Source organism: Cherax quadricarinatus, chromosome 49 (assembly GCF_038502225.1).
Source record: "Cherax quadricarinatus isolate ZL_2023a chromosome 49, ASM3850222v1, whole genome shotgun sequence".
Taxonomy (NCBI): Eukaryota; Metazoa; Arthropoda; class Malacostraca; order Decapoda; family Parastacidae; genus Cherax; species Cherax quadricarinatus.
In genome coordinates, this window is record NC_091340.1 from 5,652,178 (window position 1) to 5,671,604 (window position 19,427).

Below are 19,427 nucleotides of genomic sequence, written 5' to 3' on the forward strand. Positions count from 1 at the left end.
GGTGTTGGGTGGAGAGGGTGGTGGAGAGTGTTGGGTGGAGTGGAGGGTGGTGGAGAGTGTGGGGGGAGTGGAGGGTGGTGGAGAGTGTTGGGTGGAGTGGAGGGTGGTGGAGAGTGTTGGGTGGAGTGGAGGGTGGTGGAGAGTGTTGGGTGGAGTGGAGGGTGGTGGAGAGTGTTGGGTGGAGTGGAGGGTGGTGGAGAGTGTTGGGTGGAGTGGAGGGTGGTGGAGAGTGTTGGGTGGAGTGGAGGGTGGTGGAGAGTGTTGGGTGGAGTGGAGGGTGGTGGAGAGTGTTGGGTGGAGTGGAGGGTGGTGGAGAGTGTTGGGTGGAGTGGAGGGTGGTGGAGAGTGCTGGGTGGAGTGGAGGGTGGTGGAGAGTGCTGGGTGGAGTGGAGGGTGGTGGAGAGTGCTGGGTGGAGTTGAGGGTGGTGGAGAGTGCTGGGTGGAGTGGAGGGTGGTGGAGAGTGCTGGGTGGAGTGGAGGGTGGTGGAGAGTCCTTGGGGGAGGGGAGGGTGGTGGAGAGTCCTGGGGGGAGGGGAGGGTGGTGGAGAGTCCTGGGGGGAGGGGAGGGTGGTGGAGAGTCCTGGGGGAGGGGAGGGTGGTGGAGAGTCCTGGAGTGAGGGGAGGGTGGTGGAGAGTCCTTGGGGGGAGGGGAGGGTGGTGGAGAGTCCTTGGGGGGAGGGGAGGGTGGTGGCGAGTGCTGGGTGGAGGGGTGGGTGGTGGAGAGTCCTTGGGGGAGGGGAGGGTGGTGGAGAGTCCTGGGGGGAGGGGAGGGTGGTGGAGAGTCCTGGGGGGAGGGGAGGGTGGTGGAGAGTCCTGGGGGGAGGGGAGGGTGGTGGAGAGTCCTGGGGGGAGGGGAGGGTGGTGGAGAGTCCTGGGGGAGGGGAGGGTGGTGGAGAGTCCTGGGGGAGGGGAGGGTGGGGGAGAGTCCTGGGGGGAGGGGAGGGTGGTGGAGAGTCCTGGGGTAGGGGAGGGTGGTGGAGAGTCCTGGGGGTAGGGGAGGGTGGTGGAGAGTCCTGGGGGAGGGGAGGGTGGTGGAGAGTCCTTGGGGGAGGGGAGGGTGGTGGAGAGTCCTGGGGGGAGAGGAGGGTGGTGGAGAGTCCTGGGGGAGGGGAGGGTGGTGGAGAGTCCTGGGGGAGGGGAGGGTGGTGGAGAGTCCTGGGGGGAGGGGAGGGTGGTGGAGAGTCCTGGGGGAGGGGAGGGTGGTGGAGAGTCCTGGGGGAGGGGAGGGTGGTGGAGAGTCCTGGGGGAGGGGAGGGTGGTGGAGAGTCCTGGGGGAGGGGAGGATGGTGGAGAGTCCTGGGGGAGGGGAGGGTGGTGGAGAGTCCTGGGGGAGGGGAGGGTGGTGGAGAGTCGTGGGGGAGGGGAGGGTGGTGGAGAGTCCTGGGGGGAGGGGAGGGTGGTGGAGAGTCCTGGGGGAGGGGAGGGTGGTGGAGAGTCCTGGGGGAGGGGAGGATGGTGGAGAGTCCTGGGGGAGGGGAGGGTGGTGGAGAGTCCTGGGGGAGGGGAGGGTGGTGGAGAGTCCTGGGGGAGGGGAGGATGGTAGATTCAGTTCATTGAAATGAAATTGTATCAACATTTTAACAGAACACTTGTTATGGTTACAAGTTCAGGCAGGTGGCTGGTGTCCTGACCTTTACTCACCACCACCACTTGCTATACCTTACTATACCACCACCGTCACCTACAGTACCACAACCACCGTTCCACCGTTTTCACCACCACAGTTAATACTACCTCCCCCTCAACCATCCATGCATCACCACTCCTCAAATTCACCTCATTCCCATCACAGATAAGATGATGTGGTCACTTCTCTTCTTCCACTTATTTTTTCCCTAATCGGCAACTACATCTTCAGTGGATAAAATTCAATTCCCATCCATCTAAGTTTCATAGATTTTCAACATTCCTTATAACCTTGTACCTCGTAGGCCATTTTTCCCCATCGACCTTGCCACCACATAGCCTAATCAAGTTATAAAATATTCACATACTCCAACACCACCTACCTCTACCACACGTCCTCCATACATCAATCAAGGGATGATAGCTTTCCAGTTGTAAGCTATTTATTGAATAATGAAAGTACTTCTTAAATGGGCAAGACTCTTACTCCCCTTTCTCTTTTATACTATGTAGATTTTAATTATTCCTCAGCCTGTAGCTTAAAAATCCTTTTCATATACCTTAGGTTTACCATATTCTGCAGTGTGTACGTCCAGTTCTGACTCAAGAGTTCATTAACATGTATAAGCAAAAGATGATTCACCTACTAGAAAAAAATCTAAGGGGAGATTTTTTTTCAGTTTGTATATAATCCCTTTCCATCACCTTGTTTCTAGGTAGAGTATACCCTCAACTTGTCTTCCAAGATCCTCTTCCATCGCCAAACCTCCAACTTGATCCACTTTTATCCAAACTCTCCCCACACTTCTCTTCGTCAGGGGCCTGGCACCCAGGGTGAAGAGGGGGGTGGATGCTCCTTTTGTCATTAGTTTTCCTTCGTGAAGAGGACACTGCAAATGTATCCCTGTGTGTCCACTCTGATACATTGCCCTCTATGCTTACATGTTCCTGCATCACAGTGGTACCTATATGTTCTTGCTTGATAATGGTGCTTGAATGTCCCTGCTCTAAAAATATTTGCACGTTCCTGCACCACAATGGTGCCTGTATATTCCTTCTGTATAATGATACCTGCAAGTCTCTGCTCCACATTGATGTCTTTTCATGCTCCACAACAATGCTTATATATTGCAGCTCCACAATAATGCCTATATTTTCCTGCGCCAAAGTGATGCTTGTTTATTGCTGCTATACGATGATACCTGCATGTTGTAGATGAATGGTTCAGAGAACCGACAAGTTGATAAATTAGACACATGTGCAACACTTGGGTATCTTTAATGAGGAAACGTTTCGCCACACAGTGACTTCATCAGTCCATACAAAGAAGAATCGTGAAGAACACGAGTAGTTTAAGGTAATCAGTCCCTCAGCCTCGACTCAAAGCTGATTACCTCAAACTCCTCCTGTTCTTAACGATTCTCCTTTGTATGGACTGATGAAGCCACTGTGTGGCGGAATGTTTCATCATTAAAGATACCCAAGTGTTGCACATGTGTCTAATTTATCATACCTGCATGTTCTTGCTCCACAATGTATCCTGTATGCTCCAGCGCTATACACATGCCAGTATCTTCATACTTCACTTTAATATGTTAGGAAGAATTGCAATCTTTACTGTTCAAGTCAAATCATGTAACTGGTGTCAATACTTCGCAGTCACGAGTAAAATTGTCATGTTAACTTGATTTGATACACGGGAAGCAAGTTTTCCAAGTTTGTTATTTTATGGAATTTTGTTTTCCAGCTTTTGGTGTGTCTGCTCATTTTGGAGATTGTGAGAGAGATTTCTCGCGGTCTCAAGGAAACTAAGTGTTGAGACGTTATCTTAAGAAAAAGCTTTTTATCTTTCATTATCTATCTGTCTGTCTGTCTGTCTCTCTCTCTCTCTCTCTCTCTCTCTCTCTTTACACAGGGTTTGACAAGGTTAAGGATCCCTAGCTTTATTGACAGCTATTTACAGGTTAAATATTCCTAACTTTATTGGCAAGCTAACTAAGAGCTGTTACCTACATCAGCTCATTTGAAAGCATTTTTATTGTTATGAGACATACAAGTAGGGAACAGGATGAAGTTGGAGCCATCTGTGGGCCAGCATTTTCATTTGACCAACTGACTTTATCTCGTTGACATCATTATGCTGTACGAATGTGTTCCATACTCGAGTCATCCTGGGTATGTATGATCTCAGATGGAGTGATGTTCTGGAGAAGGGTACAGCCAGAGTGAAGTTGCTGCTTTCTGCCCGTCTTGTGGCATAAAAGCTTGTTTCACGCTGTCCTCGAAGTGGATCCAAGTGTGGTACTTTGACAATATTGGCCTTGTACATAACAGTAAGGCCACCCACATCCCTCCTATGTTGAAGGCTCTGCTGAAATGACAGATCTATCCAGGATGGGTCCAGGCGAGAGATGAGACGTCTTGCTCTGTTCTCTACTCTGTCAAGCAGTCGCAGATGAGAGGGGGGTGGCAGGCAAACCAAGAAAGTGGAGCATACTCAAGGTGTGAGCGTACTTGTGCCTCGTACAGGATCTTGCAACCCCTACTGTCAAGCAGATGCGAGATACGGCGAAGTGCTGTTAGCTTCCAGGCTGCCTTGTTTGCAAGATTTACAACATAGTTCTTCATGGTTAGTTTGGAGTCAAATTTCACCCCAAGGATATCAACTTCTTCTCCAGGTGCCAACATCCTCCCATTCATCCTTACTACTGCACCAGCATTACCATCATGGTGCCTAGAGACGATCATCTTTGCGTTTTCTCAGGTGCAAATGTTACTTGCCATCTATTTCCCCAAGCTGATATAGCTCTCAGCTGGTGATTGATGTAGCTTAGAGCAGCTGGCATTTCTTCTCTTGGATAAGTGAATGTCAGTGTACAGTCGTCTGCATATGCATGTGATTCTGGGATGAGATGAAGAAGGTCGTTGAAGTAGACATTCCATAACAATGGACCCAGCACGCTTCCTTGTGGAACACTTGCCCCAATAGGATGCCTTGCTGATTCCGTTCCATTGAGGGCTACACTTAGAGATCTACCATGTAGGTAATCACTGAGGAGACATAGCGTAGAGCCTGCAATTCCCAGTGCTTGAAGTTTTGCTAAGAGGCCCTGGTGCCACACCCGGTCGAAAGCGCCAGCAATGTCCAGTGCTACCACACAGCTGACTTTGGATTCATCCAGTGACTGGTGCCACTTAGTGGAGAGGTTTAACAACAGATCAGCAGCAGAGTAACCTTTCCTGAAACCATATTGACGATCACAAAGTAGTGAGTGGTAGTCAAAAAAATCTGTCATTTGTCTTGAGATTATTGTTTCAAGGATCTCACCAGTGATTGACAGGAGTGACACTGGTCTGTAGTTGCTTATTTCTGCTCTGCTCTTCTTTTTGTGAACAGGGACTACATTTGCCTCTTTCCATAGAGAGGGCCATTTACACTGTACTAGGCAGTGCTGAAAGATGCGAGTTAGAGGTGCTGCTAGCTGGTCTGCACATCTTCTCAACAATCTTGGGCTCAACTTGTCTGGGCCCACAGCCTTTTCTTGGTCAAGCGATTTAAGAAGGAAATGCACCTCCTCCTGCCTTATTGTCACCACTGACAGTTTTGACACAGTTCTTGCAGCTAGCCAAGGAGGGTCCCTTGCTGGATCAGGAACTTGCATTTTGGTAGCAAAGTGTTCAGCAAAGAGGTCCGCCTTCTCTTGACTACTAGTAGAGGTGGTCCCATCCTGTCGATTTAGAGGTGGAATAAGTTCATCAGGCAGATAACCTTGTCTGTCCTTGACCAGGGACCACCAGGTTTTGGAGCCTACCCTACCTGATGCTAACTTTCTTTTAGTGTCCACCTCCCATTTAGCAATGGCCCACTTTTGAACATCACCCATATGCCTACAGGCTTGCATGTGCAAGTTCCTGTTATAGGTGGTAGGATGTCTCTTATACCTTCGCCATGCTTTGTACTTAGCAGTAGCAGCCTCTCTACAACGAAAGCCAAACCAAGGCTGATCTGTAGGCTTTGTCACATATTGCCGGTGAGGAATGTGTTCTTGTTGCAGATTAAGGATTGTCCAGTGAAGCTTTCACTTGGTTGTCAACATCCCCCTGGAGAAGAGATTCCAGTCGGTGGTGGCGAGCTCAGAGACAAAGGGCTGGCCAATTACCCTCTTTCCCATAGCCAGGTTGTGCGTGTGGACTCCTCACCTCGTTCTGTTGGGATCTTAAGTGTGGTAAAAACAGCCTTGTGGTCAGACGATCCAACGTAAGCCGAGGGGTTGACAAGTGACTATGCCTTCTGCCAGATCACTCACTACTGGGTCAAGGGAGGAGCCAGAGATATAGTGGGGGAACAACAAAGTTTCTCATGTCAAACACTGCAAGAAGGTCATCAAAATCCCCCTGTATAAAAAGCTGGTTGGGGGTCACCAACAATTATAATATGTTGACAAATTGTGTTGTAGCAGAAAGTCAATATTTTCCATTAGGAAGTTGATGGGGGCTGCATGTTGCCACTGAGGTCTGTTTCATTGCACATGCTAGTACAGAGGTACTAGTGTTTATACAGGCTTGAAGAACAAACATTTCAAGATGTGTAAGGGGGGGCAACATCTATGTGCTGGGGGTAAAAAACTTTTTGGGGAAAACAACAGCAACACCACCTCCTTGCCCTTGCCTGTCTCTTCTCATCCATGAGGGGTAGCCAGCAATTCTTGCAAAAAATTTTTTGGAGTCCCCGTCATCCAAAAATGTTTTTAACAACAACCCATCATGTCAGGGCGTCAAATGTTCCAAAGTTAAGGGGGAGCTCTCCCCATTAGTAATGGGGAAACCCCCTTTAAAGTTGGCCAACAGGATGCTGATAGACTGGCTCCCCCCGATGAAGTGGGGGAGGGTTTGGGGGTGGTGGGTGGGTAGGGGAAAGTAAGGGGGCCTGCCCTTGGGGAGGAGGGTACGAGGCAGCTGCAGGGATGTAGGTCTGTGGTCTTTATAAGGCCCAATCCCCCCTGCTGGGCTGGGATAGGAGTAGCTAAATGGGTGACGTGTGAGGTTTTACCAATTCAGAATCCTGCTGGTTTGTTCTGGAAAAACAAAGGGCTCTAAACAGGTGGCCCTGTCTGTCAAGGGTCCTTTTTTTTCCGACACTGGTCCTCCTTATTTTTTTTTTTTTTTTCCTTTCTTCCTTTCTCTCTCTCTCCCCTCTCTCTCTCTCTCTCTCTCTCTCTCTCTCTCTCTTGGACAAAGGGTTTTACAGTTATCCTTTTTTTTTTCAGGATGATTTTATAAGCCAAAATTTTCCTTTCCTCTGCTCACTTAAAAAAAAACATATAAAATTTCAGTGTGGGGTGATCCCTGTTCCAGTTCTTTTATTTGATCAGTTGACGAAGTTTTCAATGTGTGGATGTTGGGGAGGTTATAATGACACAAAAAGTCGATCGGGGAATGGATGGTCACTTATGATGTCTTCCTTTGGGAAAGGGGTATGGCGGGGGAGTGTTTGCAGGGCCCCCGGGCATGATTGTGATCACGTTTTTTTTGACGGGATAAAGCTCAACCCTGAAGCTAAACGTTGTCGAAATGAAGAGCTAATCTTAGAGATCTTTCTTTAAAATCGGGGCGCTCTGGTTGGTCCCAGACCGGGCCCGAGGTTTGGGCAGAAACAAGCTTCCATCCTTCTTGGGTATATTAGGAAAAGTTTCGCCAGCTAATTTTTTCCCGTCCATGATAAAGAACGGTGGGGAAACTGGGGAAAAAAACTGAAGAAATCACTCCGGGGGAAACGTTTTCCCCTAATAAATAAAATTAAAAAGTACACAAAACCCTTCACAAGACAAAAAAGCTCGGCCGTTTGTCTTGTGGTAATGTTGATGCCGGTTTTTTTGCCCACTTAACTGGGCGAGTTGTGTGACCTTAAAAAAAATCAGTTTTTTCAAAAATGCACTGGGAAAGGGGGGGCGAAATTTTTGTTAGTGGGTTTTTTGGGGTTTTAGAAAGACTTGTTTTGTTATGGGCCAGGCCTGTTCTTATGTTCTTATGCAATTTACGCCCTCTGGTGGTGAAGGGTTTTTCAAAAAATGACAAATTTAACTGGTTTGCTGAAAGGGGGATAACTAGGCTCCCAAATCTTTTACCCCCTACAGGAGGCGATGGGATGGAGGCAATCAAAGAAAGTGGGGGAACCAAGATAAGAGCGAACGTGTGCTTCTTATAGGCTTGGAGCTTTTGCTATCAAAAAAATACAAGATGAGCTTTATGCACTCTCTAGTCCGTTTTTTTATTTTTTCTTCTTTCTCTTTCCCCCTTTTTCTGTGTGTTATAGTTCACTCTTTTCGTAGTGCTTTCTCTCTACCCTACCCCCTTCCATCTGTCCTCACATGTTTAACACCTACCCGCCATCACCTGTCTCTTCCAATCTCCATATTTTCTCTGCCACCCCTCACTCCCTCTTCCTCTCTTCGGACCTCTCACCTATCTTACGCTTTTCTCTCTAAATAACTTTCCTCCGCCCGTTTATCTCCCCTGCTCCTACAATTCTTTTTTGTCTTTTGTATACAAATATAGTTTCCTCCCTTTTTTGATCCTCTTCCCATCCCCTTTCTCTTCCTTGGAGGTAGGAACCTTAACGCAATGGAATGGGGAGAAATGGAACACTGCTTCTTTGATTCACCAAGTTTTCTGGTCACCTGATATCACTTTCTCTTCACTGGCTGTGTGGGTACGTGACTGGTCATCTGATAGTACCTCATCACTGGCTGCTGATGAGAAGCCTTACTAACAAATTCTCTGTCCACCAGAGGAGTCGCTCTCACGACCTACCTGTGTTGCATGACTGGGGAATCTGGCTGGGCTTGGCGATCTGGGGTAAGGAAAACTGCAAGTGTAGGCAAAATTAAGAATCTAAGCAGTCTGTGTCGGGGTGTCCCTAGGACAAGATTCTACGTACTCCAGTTCACACTCGGTCCTCCCTCAAGGAACTTTCAGGAGAAGCTTTTGACATCAATAGCCTATTTTTTGTTTTAATTGATGCTGGATGTTTTAACTTGATATGATAGTATTTATTGTGTTGAATGTTTTGATTGCGTTATTATTTTTTAATTTATTATTTTTTTTTATTGTTGTATATATTTCTATATGGTTGTTTTGCTGAGTAACCAACGCGATCAAAGTACTCCGTACACAGATAACCCGCACATAGAAGAGAGGAGCTTACGACGACGATAGTGTGACTTTGTAAATAGTCCAAGTTGGACCGAAACGTCGTCGTAAGCTCCTCTCTTCTATGTGTGGGTTATTTGTGTATTGTTCCAGTCACGGTATTGTGCCTTTTTTGTTATAAAGTACTCCGTAAATTTCATAACTACCTACATGTAATCAATTCTCTCGCTCTTTCCTTTTATATATATATATATATATATATATATATATATATATATATATATATATATATATATATATATATATATATTATATATATATATATATATATATATATATATATATACAATAAGATCACAGTAAACAGGTGATTTCAGAATATGCAAAACAACCACTCTGAAAGAATAGAGAAATTCCAAGCGCTTTCGTTACTCACAAAAGCGCTTGGAATTTCTCTATTCTTTCAGAGTGGTTGTTTTGTATATTTTCAACGTACCAGCCGTATCCCACTGAGGTGGGGTGGCCCAAAAGAAAAAACTGAAGTTTCTCCTTTTAAATTTAGTAATATATACAGGAGAAGAGGTTACTAGCCCCTTGCTCCCGGCATTTTAGTCGCCTCTTACAACACGCATGGCTTACGGAGGAAGAATTCTGTTCCACTTCCCATGGAGATAAGAGGAAATAAACAAGAATAAGAACTAGAAAGAAAATAGAAGAAAACCCAGAGGGGTGTGTATATATGTGCTTGTACATGTATGTGTAGTGTGACCTAAGTGTAAGTAGAAGTAGCAAGACGTACCTGAAATCTTGCATGTTCATGAGACAGAAAAAAAGGACACCAGCAATCCTACCATCATGTAAAACAATTACAGGCTTTCGTTTTACACTCACTTGGCAGGACGGTAGTACTAAACAAACACAATCAAATATATTTTTTTCGTTACGTTCAGAAAGATTTTGGCGAAATTATTGCATACACAAATTTTCACTTGTCATATATGGCAAGATGAGCATTGCTATTTAAGCCAAGATGGCAATTTCTGCCTATTCGGCACGACATATATATATATATATATATATATATATATATATATATATATATATATATATATATATATATATATATATATATATATATATATATATATAATGTTCGTTTGGCCTTTGTAGGCACCAGAGGTTAGCTGAACAGGCAAGCAAACAGGCATGTGAGTCGACAAGAGGTTCTCGGAGTTGAAAAGCTTCTCAGCCTTGCAGTTCCACAGTGCTCTGGTTGACCTTCCTTGCTTCGAACACAAAGACTTCTCCCATTTCCTTAAGGTTGAGCAGTTGTAGGGCTGCCGTTGTGGCAACAGAAGGGTTCCTGACATGATAAATGTACTGGCACCAGCATCTAGAAGCAAGCTTCAGATAAATGTTTAGTTTTCGCGTTATTGAACAATCCGGTAATGAATAACAAGGCACAATACCGTGACTGGAGCAATACACCAATAAAATGAAACTTAGGACGGCGTTTCGGTCGAAACTTCAGGTTATTTGTGTATTGAACAAGCTAGAGTTTTTGCAGATATTTTTACGCTTACCATCTTTTAATTTTTTTTCCAGTGGGTGGGAATCCAAAATAGAAAAACATATAGTTCTCTTTTATCAGCCCGAGATATTTTAAGTATTCCGGGTGCTGAGGTTCTGTGTACTCATGCCACTTTAAATCAGGGCCGGGTTGTGGTATTCTCTCGCGACCTAATGCGGTATTCTGAGGATAAGATTTTGAAAGAGCTGGAAATGCAAAGGTTGTGAAGGTTAAGGAGTTTGAGGAGAGTATGGATGGAGTTTTCACTTTGAGAAAGTATTGTTGGTGATGGTATGTTTCGTCGTCATTATAAGACTGTCCTCAGTCGACGGAGGACGTCTTTAATGTATAAAGATTTCCAAATGTTGCACAAGTCTCATTCTTCAATCAGTTGGCTTTTTAAACCATTTACATCATACATATACATCAGCCGTGGCCACCTGCACACCATCCATAGCTACCTGATTGCAGCAATTCCTCTTGTTCCTCGCTGTGTGACTCGCCGTCCAGCAACTCTGAGATCATTTTAACTTTTTCCACTTCTTCGACTTTGACGCTTCAGTCTTTTATTTATATATATATATATATATATATATATATATATATAATAATAATATAACCACCCTTATGGAAATTTTAAGTCTTTTGAAGTTAACCATTAATTATATATTTTAAAAACTGTTTAGGGTTATATTTTGAAATGTTGTAATGGTCATATTTGAGTGGGACAGCCCGAGAGTTTTTACGAAGCTTCATATTTAAGCGCTCTCGAACCCTTAACAACTTCCTTCCAGTCTGTAAGAAATTCATGAAATTTTATCAATATCCTATTTTTTAACGTTTAGTAATACTGATAATTAGTGCAGGTTATTTTAGCAGTGAGACTTTTCGTGGTTGTTGGTTTGATTGGTTTTGTATTTTAATTCTGGTTTGCCTAATGTGTGTGGGGATATCTGGAGAGGGTTTCGGGGGGTTATCGCTCCCTCGGCGGCCCGGTCCGTGATCAGGCTTCGTGGTGGATCAGGGCATGATCAATCAGGCTTTTACTGCTGGCCGCACGTAAACCAACGTACAAGCCACAGCCTGGCTGGTCAGGTACTAACTTTAGGCTTACTGAGAGTTTTTGATGACTTACACTGTTCACTATTTTTAATAAGAGCTTTCAGAATTACATTTATATGTATTTGAGTCGCTTCAAAATGTTTTTTTTACATAAAATATGAATTTTAGTTTATTATGTTGATATGTCTGGATCTTTAGCTCTCTCGATCTCCACAGAGAGAGAGAGAGAGAGAGAGAGAGAGAGAGAGAGAGAGAGAGAGAGAGAGAGAGAGAGAGAGAGAGAGAGAGAGAGAGACAGAGAGAGAGAGAGAGCTCCTACTAACGCATTTAGTTGAAACATCGTAAAATATCATCAGCAATGAAGAAAACCACCAGTCTTAGGATTGGAGCCAGTAGCAGACTTCGTATCTAAAGATAATTTTAGAAATAAGCAACGCATCCCATCCTTGACAAAATTATTTACTTTTATGAAAATTGGATGTTTAAGCTTTACCTGCCCCGTGATTCCCAGTGCCAATATTGTCACGTTACTCACTCCATGGTAAACTAAACCCATCAGTTACACAGGCTACGGCACATAAGTATTTTACCAATTCGACAAAACCAATTGAAAATGAAGACATTTTTGAATCCGCTCTACATTTTGGAATTACAGAAGATATCTCCAGGAATACTCTTAAATCAATACTAGCAGTAATTAGTGTTCCTCACATTGCCTTTGCAGCGGCAGAGTTTTCTGAGTGTGTTTCGACATTATTCAATGCACTACTAACAGTTTTTCTATCCGATGATACATATAATGAAGCCTGTAAGAACACAGCTTAACTGATGAACTTGCTGAGGTTTCACTGGGCGGCCGAGATGCACGATTTTTCCGAGGAGGCAGTAAAGAATGGTGTGCCTTAGATTAAATGTCTTGACGGCACATGAACTCGAAGCTCTCTCTGATGTGAAGAATTTTTCAGGAACCCTCAGTAAACTCTATTTTTCACAGATTCACCGAGTATTAGCTTCATGAGAAAAGAATGTCTCAAGAAGAAAGTTTGCATTTCCCCATTGAGTCTCCTTCTATGAGAGTTCCAGTATGAGTGCAGCATCCGGACTGGTAATACCGTGGATTGAGAACAAATGAGGAGGATCTTCAGACATTGAATTATCACCAGTTTGTGCAAATTTACCGGAGGCAACAACTGGGAATGATGCATCTTTCCTTCTCAAGGAGGATGAAGCGTCTTTTTCTCTCACCTGTAGGTGATTCCCTTCTAGGCAGTGAATGGCTCTTAATTATAAAATTTGGAGCTAACCTTTAATTTTTTAGGCATTGTGTGACGCCTACGAGCAAAGTGCTTTCCCATGAATTTGCTGATGAGCCCGTAAGTGATTACGTCGTGGGTCCTTAGATGCTTACTGTGTGTGTTTGTCGTCTCACTCTGTATTCTCTTCTGTTCCTTGTAGGTCTCATCTACCTTACGTCATTTTTTTAACGCTATTGTCACTTGTCTTGGGGGAAAATAAGAGTGTAGACAGAGAGTGAGTGAACGCGCTGTCATTTGAAAATGATCTATGACATGCTGATAAACTGACTGTCGATTCATCTGAAGATTAAGGTCTATTTGTAAATTGTTTCAACCACGGTACAGTGACTTTATTCTTCAATAGAAACATTTGCACACAGCCGTCAAGTGAACCGGACTTTTGTTTCATACTGGAAGTAGCAAACATGCAATTGCAAACCAAACTCTGAGTAAAGGTTAACGTAAAGTTCAGCTAAAGCCCGTCCATCTATGCAACCTTCGTATCTTTCTGCAACTCATTCCCACGGGTAAAAGTGACTGTGGTACCAACTTGTGAATGTCGGGATTTCACTGTCATGTGTCTTCAGTCTTCTCGGTGATTTACAGTTTTAGTGCATGGAAACATAGTCTCACTTTTATGCGGTATTGTATGTTCTTAGTTGCAATATATTTCATAATTATTGAAACGGTTAATTAACGTTAACCTAGCATAAACATCTACATAGAGAAATTGATTTGAGACAATAAAAATTATATTAATGAACAGGTCGATAAATATTAAATCGAGGCGCTTAGCATGTAAGAACTTAAGAATAAAGGGTAGAATTAATTAAATTCTAAAGATTACTTATTAAAATATAGCATGACTAGTCGGTAATCACCTAAAATGATTTACTCAGTTGCCCGCAATATTTATCTCATTTTAAAACTTACGCGAAATTTAAATTGACAAGCTTTTAATAACCTATGGGTCCAGTAGCTGAGGAAGAGGACGAGGTGGAGGGTGAGAAAGGTGGCGAGTGAGGAAGATAATGAAGGGATTGTCGTTAGGAAGGCATGAGGGAGATAATATTCAGATGAATGAAGCAATGGTAATACATAGCTAATCTAGCGTGTTTGAGCCGTGTAGCGACTTGATCAGCCTGGCTTCTCGGAATTATCCTCGGAGACAGAGAGAAAAGATTAATATAGAGCAAGGCGAAGATCTAACAATCTTTAATCCGTTTCCCGAGAATAATTAATGGTGCTGGAAGGGGGCGGCAGGGCTTCCGGAGGAACTGTCAGAGGATATAAAAGGGATTAGACCATAAGAGTTTTAGGTAAGAAAGTAATCCTTAAGTCTGCAAAGAAGATTTAAGATATGTTTTCCCCTATCTTACTTTAAGTAATCCTCTTTCTCGAGACATGGCAGTTGATTAACCGACTTACAAAACGATGAATTTTTAGTAGATATTGGAATGATCATCTTAGTTTGAGAACATTGCTTTAACAATGACAGAAGTATTAATCTTCTCTGGTTTTCGAAATTATTTATTCAAAATCCTCATTGACTACCTACCCTCTTAAAATGCTGAGTGATACTGCCCCATGAATAGCTGACCCCCATGAGTGACTGACACCCCCTGACTTACTGACCTCATAACTGACTCATCGCAGATAACTACAGATCACTTGTTAACTGGCCAGAATGTCGTTAATGTCCATGATTGACCCTGATGTCGTTAACCGACGTGATTGCCACCGATGCCATTGATTGCCATGGTAGTCGTTGATTTTGACTGAATTGTTGACTGACCTCGTTTTCATTGTTATCAGTCTCTAGTTTGCGTTGGTCCGTGACAACTGGAGGTCTTTGACTGACCATTATATCCTTGACTTACCTGTCAGTGTTCTATACCATTTTCAACATATATGACCAGGTTCTTGCTGAAGTCACTGACTAATCTAGTCATTGCTAACATTATTGACTAACCTGGGTGTAGTTGACTTGCACAGTTAACGGATCTGTTTGTTGTTGATGTTGACTGACCTGGTCGTCATTGATGTACCACATGAGAGAGGCAGCTGGTCGTGAACGGGCTGACGTACAGTTAACGTCCAATTTATCACCAACATGATACTTTGCTCGTCCCCCACTGATGGTAGGAACCTCGTCCGGCAGGTCTGTGGGGGAGAGAGAACATTAGAAAGAAGGAGCACTATAGCAGGTATACTGACCCCTTCTAGGCAGGTCCACCCACACCCACTCATGTACTTATCTAACCTATTTTTAAAGCTACACAAGGTTTTCGCTTCAATGACGCTGCTGGGGAGTTTGTTCCACTCAACCACAACTCTCTTGTCATACCAGAATGTACGTAGTGAGAGATATCAAACAGTGTTTCCTGTAAATCTGAAACCATAGAGCGAAATAAGTAATTCATTTGTTCCCCTTCATGCAGGTGCCGTTCATAATTACCGGGGTGCCAGTACTGAAGGACTCTATCAATTCTGTAGGGGATGGAGATATATGAGTAGCGCTCCTTACACCTGTGCCTATTTGGTGCTTATTTACTGTGGCTAACAGTTAATAGGCACCATGCTCTTTGTCGACTGTTTTGGATGGAATCTTTGAAGGAAGGGGTAAGGGGTTAATATACATGAAATAGGGCCGGATTTTAAAATAATTTGTGGGTAGAAACAGGTATAAGACTATAAGTTTAACAGAGTATAAACGAAATGTAAAAAATGCATCCATCGATATCAACCCTGTTGACGGCAGTGTCATGTGCTGATCGTTGTGTAGCAACACACACACACACACACACACACACACACACACACACACACACACACACACACACACACACACCCACACACACACACACACACACACACATACACACACACAAACACACACACAACACACACACACACACACACACACACAGCACACACACACACACACACACACACACACACACACCCACACACAACACACACACACACCCACACACACACACACACACACACACACACCCACACACACCACACACACACCACACACACACCCACACACACCACACACATGGAGAGCCAAGATGATGGATGTGGTACTGGAGAACCTCATGCATCAACATGTTAGAGACACTACCAGAGAGAGAGGAGAGGATGAACCAGCAAGGTTGGACCTTGTATTCACCATGAGTAGTTCGGACATCGAGGGTATCATGTATGAAAGGCCCCTGGGAGCTAGTGATCATGTGGTTCTGTGCTTCGACTACATAGTTGAGCTCCAAGTGGAGAGAGTAGCAGGAATAGGCTGGGAAAAAACAAACTACAAAAGGGGGAACTACTCAGGCATGAGGAACTTCCTTCAAGACATTCAGTGGGAGAGGGAACTGACAGGAAAACCAGTACAAGAAATGATGGACTATGTAGCAACAAAATGCAAGGAGGCAGAGGAGAGGTTTGTTCCCAAGGGAAACAGAAATAATGGGAAGAACAGAACGAGTCCTTGGTTCACCCAAAGGTGTAGGGAGGCAAAAACTAGGTGTACTAGAGAATGGAAAAGGTACAGAAGACAGAGAACTCAGGAAAATAAAGAAATCAGCCGAAGAGCCAGAAACGAATATGCACAGATAAGAAGGGAGGCTCAGAGACAATATGAAAATGACATAGCATCAAAAGTAAAGACTGACCCGAAGCTGTTGTACAGCCACATCAGGAGGAAAACAACAGTCAAGGACCAGGTAATCAGACTGAGGAAGGGTGATGGGGAATTCACAAGAAACGACCGAGAGGTATGTCAGGAGCTCAACACAAGATTTAAAGAGGTATTTACAGTGGAAACCAGTAGGACTCCAAGAAATCAGAACAGGGGGGCACACCAGCAAGTGCTGGATGAGGTACATATAACCAAGGAGGAGATGAAGAAGCTGCTATGCGAACTTGACACCTCAAAGGCGGTGGGACCAGACAACATCTCTCCATGGGTCCTTAAAGAGGGAGCAGAGATATTGTGTGAGCCATTAACAAAGATCTTCAACACATCATTTGAAACTGGGCAACTCCCTGAGGTATGGAAAATGGCAAATGTAGTCCCAATTTTTAAAAAGGGAGACAGACATGAGGCACTAAACTACAGACCTGTATCTCTAACGTGTATAGTATGCAAGGTCATGGAGAAGATCAGGAGGAGAGTGGTGGGGCACCTGGAAAGAAACAAGTGTATAATTGACAACCAGCACGGTTTCAGGGAAGGAAAATCCTGTGTCACAAACCTACTAGAGTTTTATGACAAGGTGACAGAAGTAAGACAAGAGAGAGAGGGGTGGATCGACTGCGTATTTTTGGACTGCAAGAAGGCTTTCGACACAGTTCCTCACAAGAGGTTACTGCAAAAGCTAGAGGACCAGGCACACATAACAGGAAAGGCACTGCAATGGATCAGAGAATATCTGACAGGGAGGAAACAACGAGTCATGGTACGCGACGAGGTGTCAGAGTGGGCGCCTGTGACAAGCGGGGTTCCACAGGGGTCAGTCCTAGGACCTGTGCTGTTCTTGGTATACGTGAACGACATAACGGAAGGGATAGACTCAGAAGTGTCCTTGTTTGCAGACGATGTGAAGTTAATGAGAAGAATCGAATCGGACGAGGATCAGGCAGGACTACAAAGAGATCTGGACAGGCTACAAGCCTGGTCCAGCAACTGGCTCCTTGAATTTAACCCTGCCAAATGCAAAGTCATGAAGATTGGGGAAGGGCAAAGAAGACCGCAGACACAATATAGTTTAGATGGCCAAAGACTGCAAACCTCACTAAAGGAAAAAGATCTGGGGGTGAGTATAACACCGAGCATATCTCCTGAGGCGCACATCAATCATATAACTGCTGCAGCATACGGGCGCCTGACAAACCTACGGATAGCGTTCCGATACCTCAGTAAGGATTCGTTTAAGACTCTGTACACCATCTACGTCAGGCCCATACTGGAGTATGCAGCACCAGTTTGGAATCCACACCTAGTCAAGCACGTCAAGAAATTAGAGAAAGTGCAAAGGTTTGCAACAAGACTAGTCCCAGAGCTACGGGGATTGTCCTATGAAGAAAGGTTGAGGGAAATCGGCCTGACGACACTGGAGGCCAGGAGGGTCAGGGGAGACATGATAACGACATATAAAATACTGCGCGGAATAGACGAGGTGGACAAAGACGGGATGTTCCAGAGATGGGACACAGACACAAGAGGTCACAATTGGAAGTTGAAGACTCGGATGAATCAAAGGGATGTTAGGAAGTATTTCTTCAGTCATAGAGTAGTCAGGCCATGGAATAGCCTAGAAAGTGATGTGGTGGAGGCAGGAACCATACATAGTTTTAAGGCGAGGTATGATAGAGCTCATGGGGCAGGGAGAGAGAGGACCTAGTAGCAATCAGCGAAGAGGCGGGGCCAGGAGCTGTGAATCGACCCCTGCAACCACAAATAGGTGAGTACACACACACACACACACACACACACTTGCCCAGTCAGTGAGCACATTCAGACCAATACTCTACGGCTCGATCATGCATACGCCGAGAATGGGCTCTTCCTGCAGCCCGTCCTATAACTTGAAAAGGAATATCAACGCTCGTATGAACTGTTTATTTATGCTCTGTCGGAAGAAACCCGCACTTCTCTACGTTATTGGCAGTTTACTATAATACATAAATAACCCGCATTCTTGTGCGGGTTATTTGAATAATAAAAGTACTTGTGAGTAGTATAATAACAAGTAGATTTGCGTTAACGTAATATGTAAACAAATATTTAGATTTTCCCGAAGCGAGAGAGATATATCATAATCTACACTTGGAAAATCCTGGAGGTTATTCCGGGGATCAACGCCCCCGCGGCCCGGTCCATGACCAGGCCTCCCGATGGATCAGGGCCTGATCAACTAGGCTGTTACTGCTGGCCGCACGCAGTCCAACGTACGAGCCACAGCCCGGCTGATCCGGCACTGACTTTAGGTATCTGTCCAGCTCTCTCTTGAAGGCAGCCAGGGGTTTATTGGCAATTCCCCTAATGCTTGATGGGAGGCTGTTGAACAGTCTTGGGCTCCTTACACTTATGGTGTTTTCCCTTAGTGTACCAATGGCGTCCCTACTTTTCATTGGGAGTATTTTGCATCGCCTGCCCAGTCTTTTACTTTCGTAGGGAGTGATTTCTGTGTGCAGATTTGAGACCATTCCTTCCAGGATTTTCCAAGTGTAGATTATGATATATCTCCCTCCTGCGTTCCAACGAGTACAAGTCAAGTGCTTCCAAGCGTTCCCAGTAGTTAAGGTGCTTGACAGAACTTATACATGCAGTAAAGGATCTCTGTACACTCTCTAGATCTGCTATTACACCTGCTTTGAATGGAGATGTTAATGTACAGCAGTATTCCAGCCTAGAGAGAACAAGTGATTTGAAAAGGATCATCATTGGCTTGGCATCTCTCGTTTTAAACGTTCTCATTATCCATCCTATCATTTTCTTTGCACGTGCGATCGTGGCACTGTTGTGATCCTTGAATGGTTCCGAATCTGCACACAGAGATCACTCCCTACGAAAGTAAAAGACTGGGCAGGCGGTGCAAAATACTCCCAATGAAAAGTAGGGACGCCATTGGTACACTAAGAGAAAACACCATAAGTGTCCGGAGCCCAAGACTGTTCAGCAGCCTCCCACCATACATAAGGAGAATTAGGCCCCT

At 44.6% G+C, this 19,427-nt stretch overlaps 1 protein-coding gene and 1 long non-coding RNA gene across 3 annotated transcripts in view; one reads left to right on the plus strand and one right to left on the minus strand.

Annotated features, from left to right (window-relative positions):
• Positions 1–19,427, plus strand: part of LOC138854089 (uncharacterized) — a 119,806-nt gene that overhangs the window by 55,496 nt on the left and 44,883 nt on the right. The gene's annotated exons all lie outside the window — the stretch shown is intronic.
• Positions 1–19,427, minus strand: part of LOC128696948 (uncharacterized) — an 86,034-nt gene that overhangs the window by 25,870 nt on the left and 40,737 nt on the right. Inside the window, exon 4 of the mRNA XM_070095330.1 lies at positions 14,732–14,865. Coding sequence (XP_069951431.1) covers positions 14,732–14,865 — 134 coding nt within the window. The remainder of the gene's footprint in view (positions 1–14,731; positions 14,866–19,427) is intronic.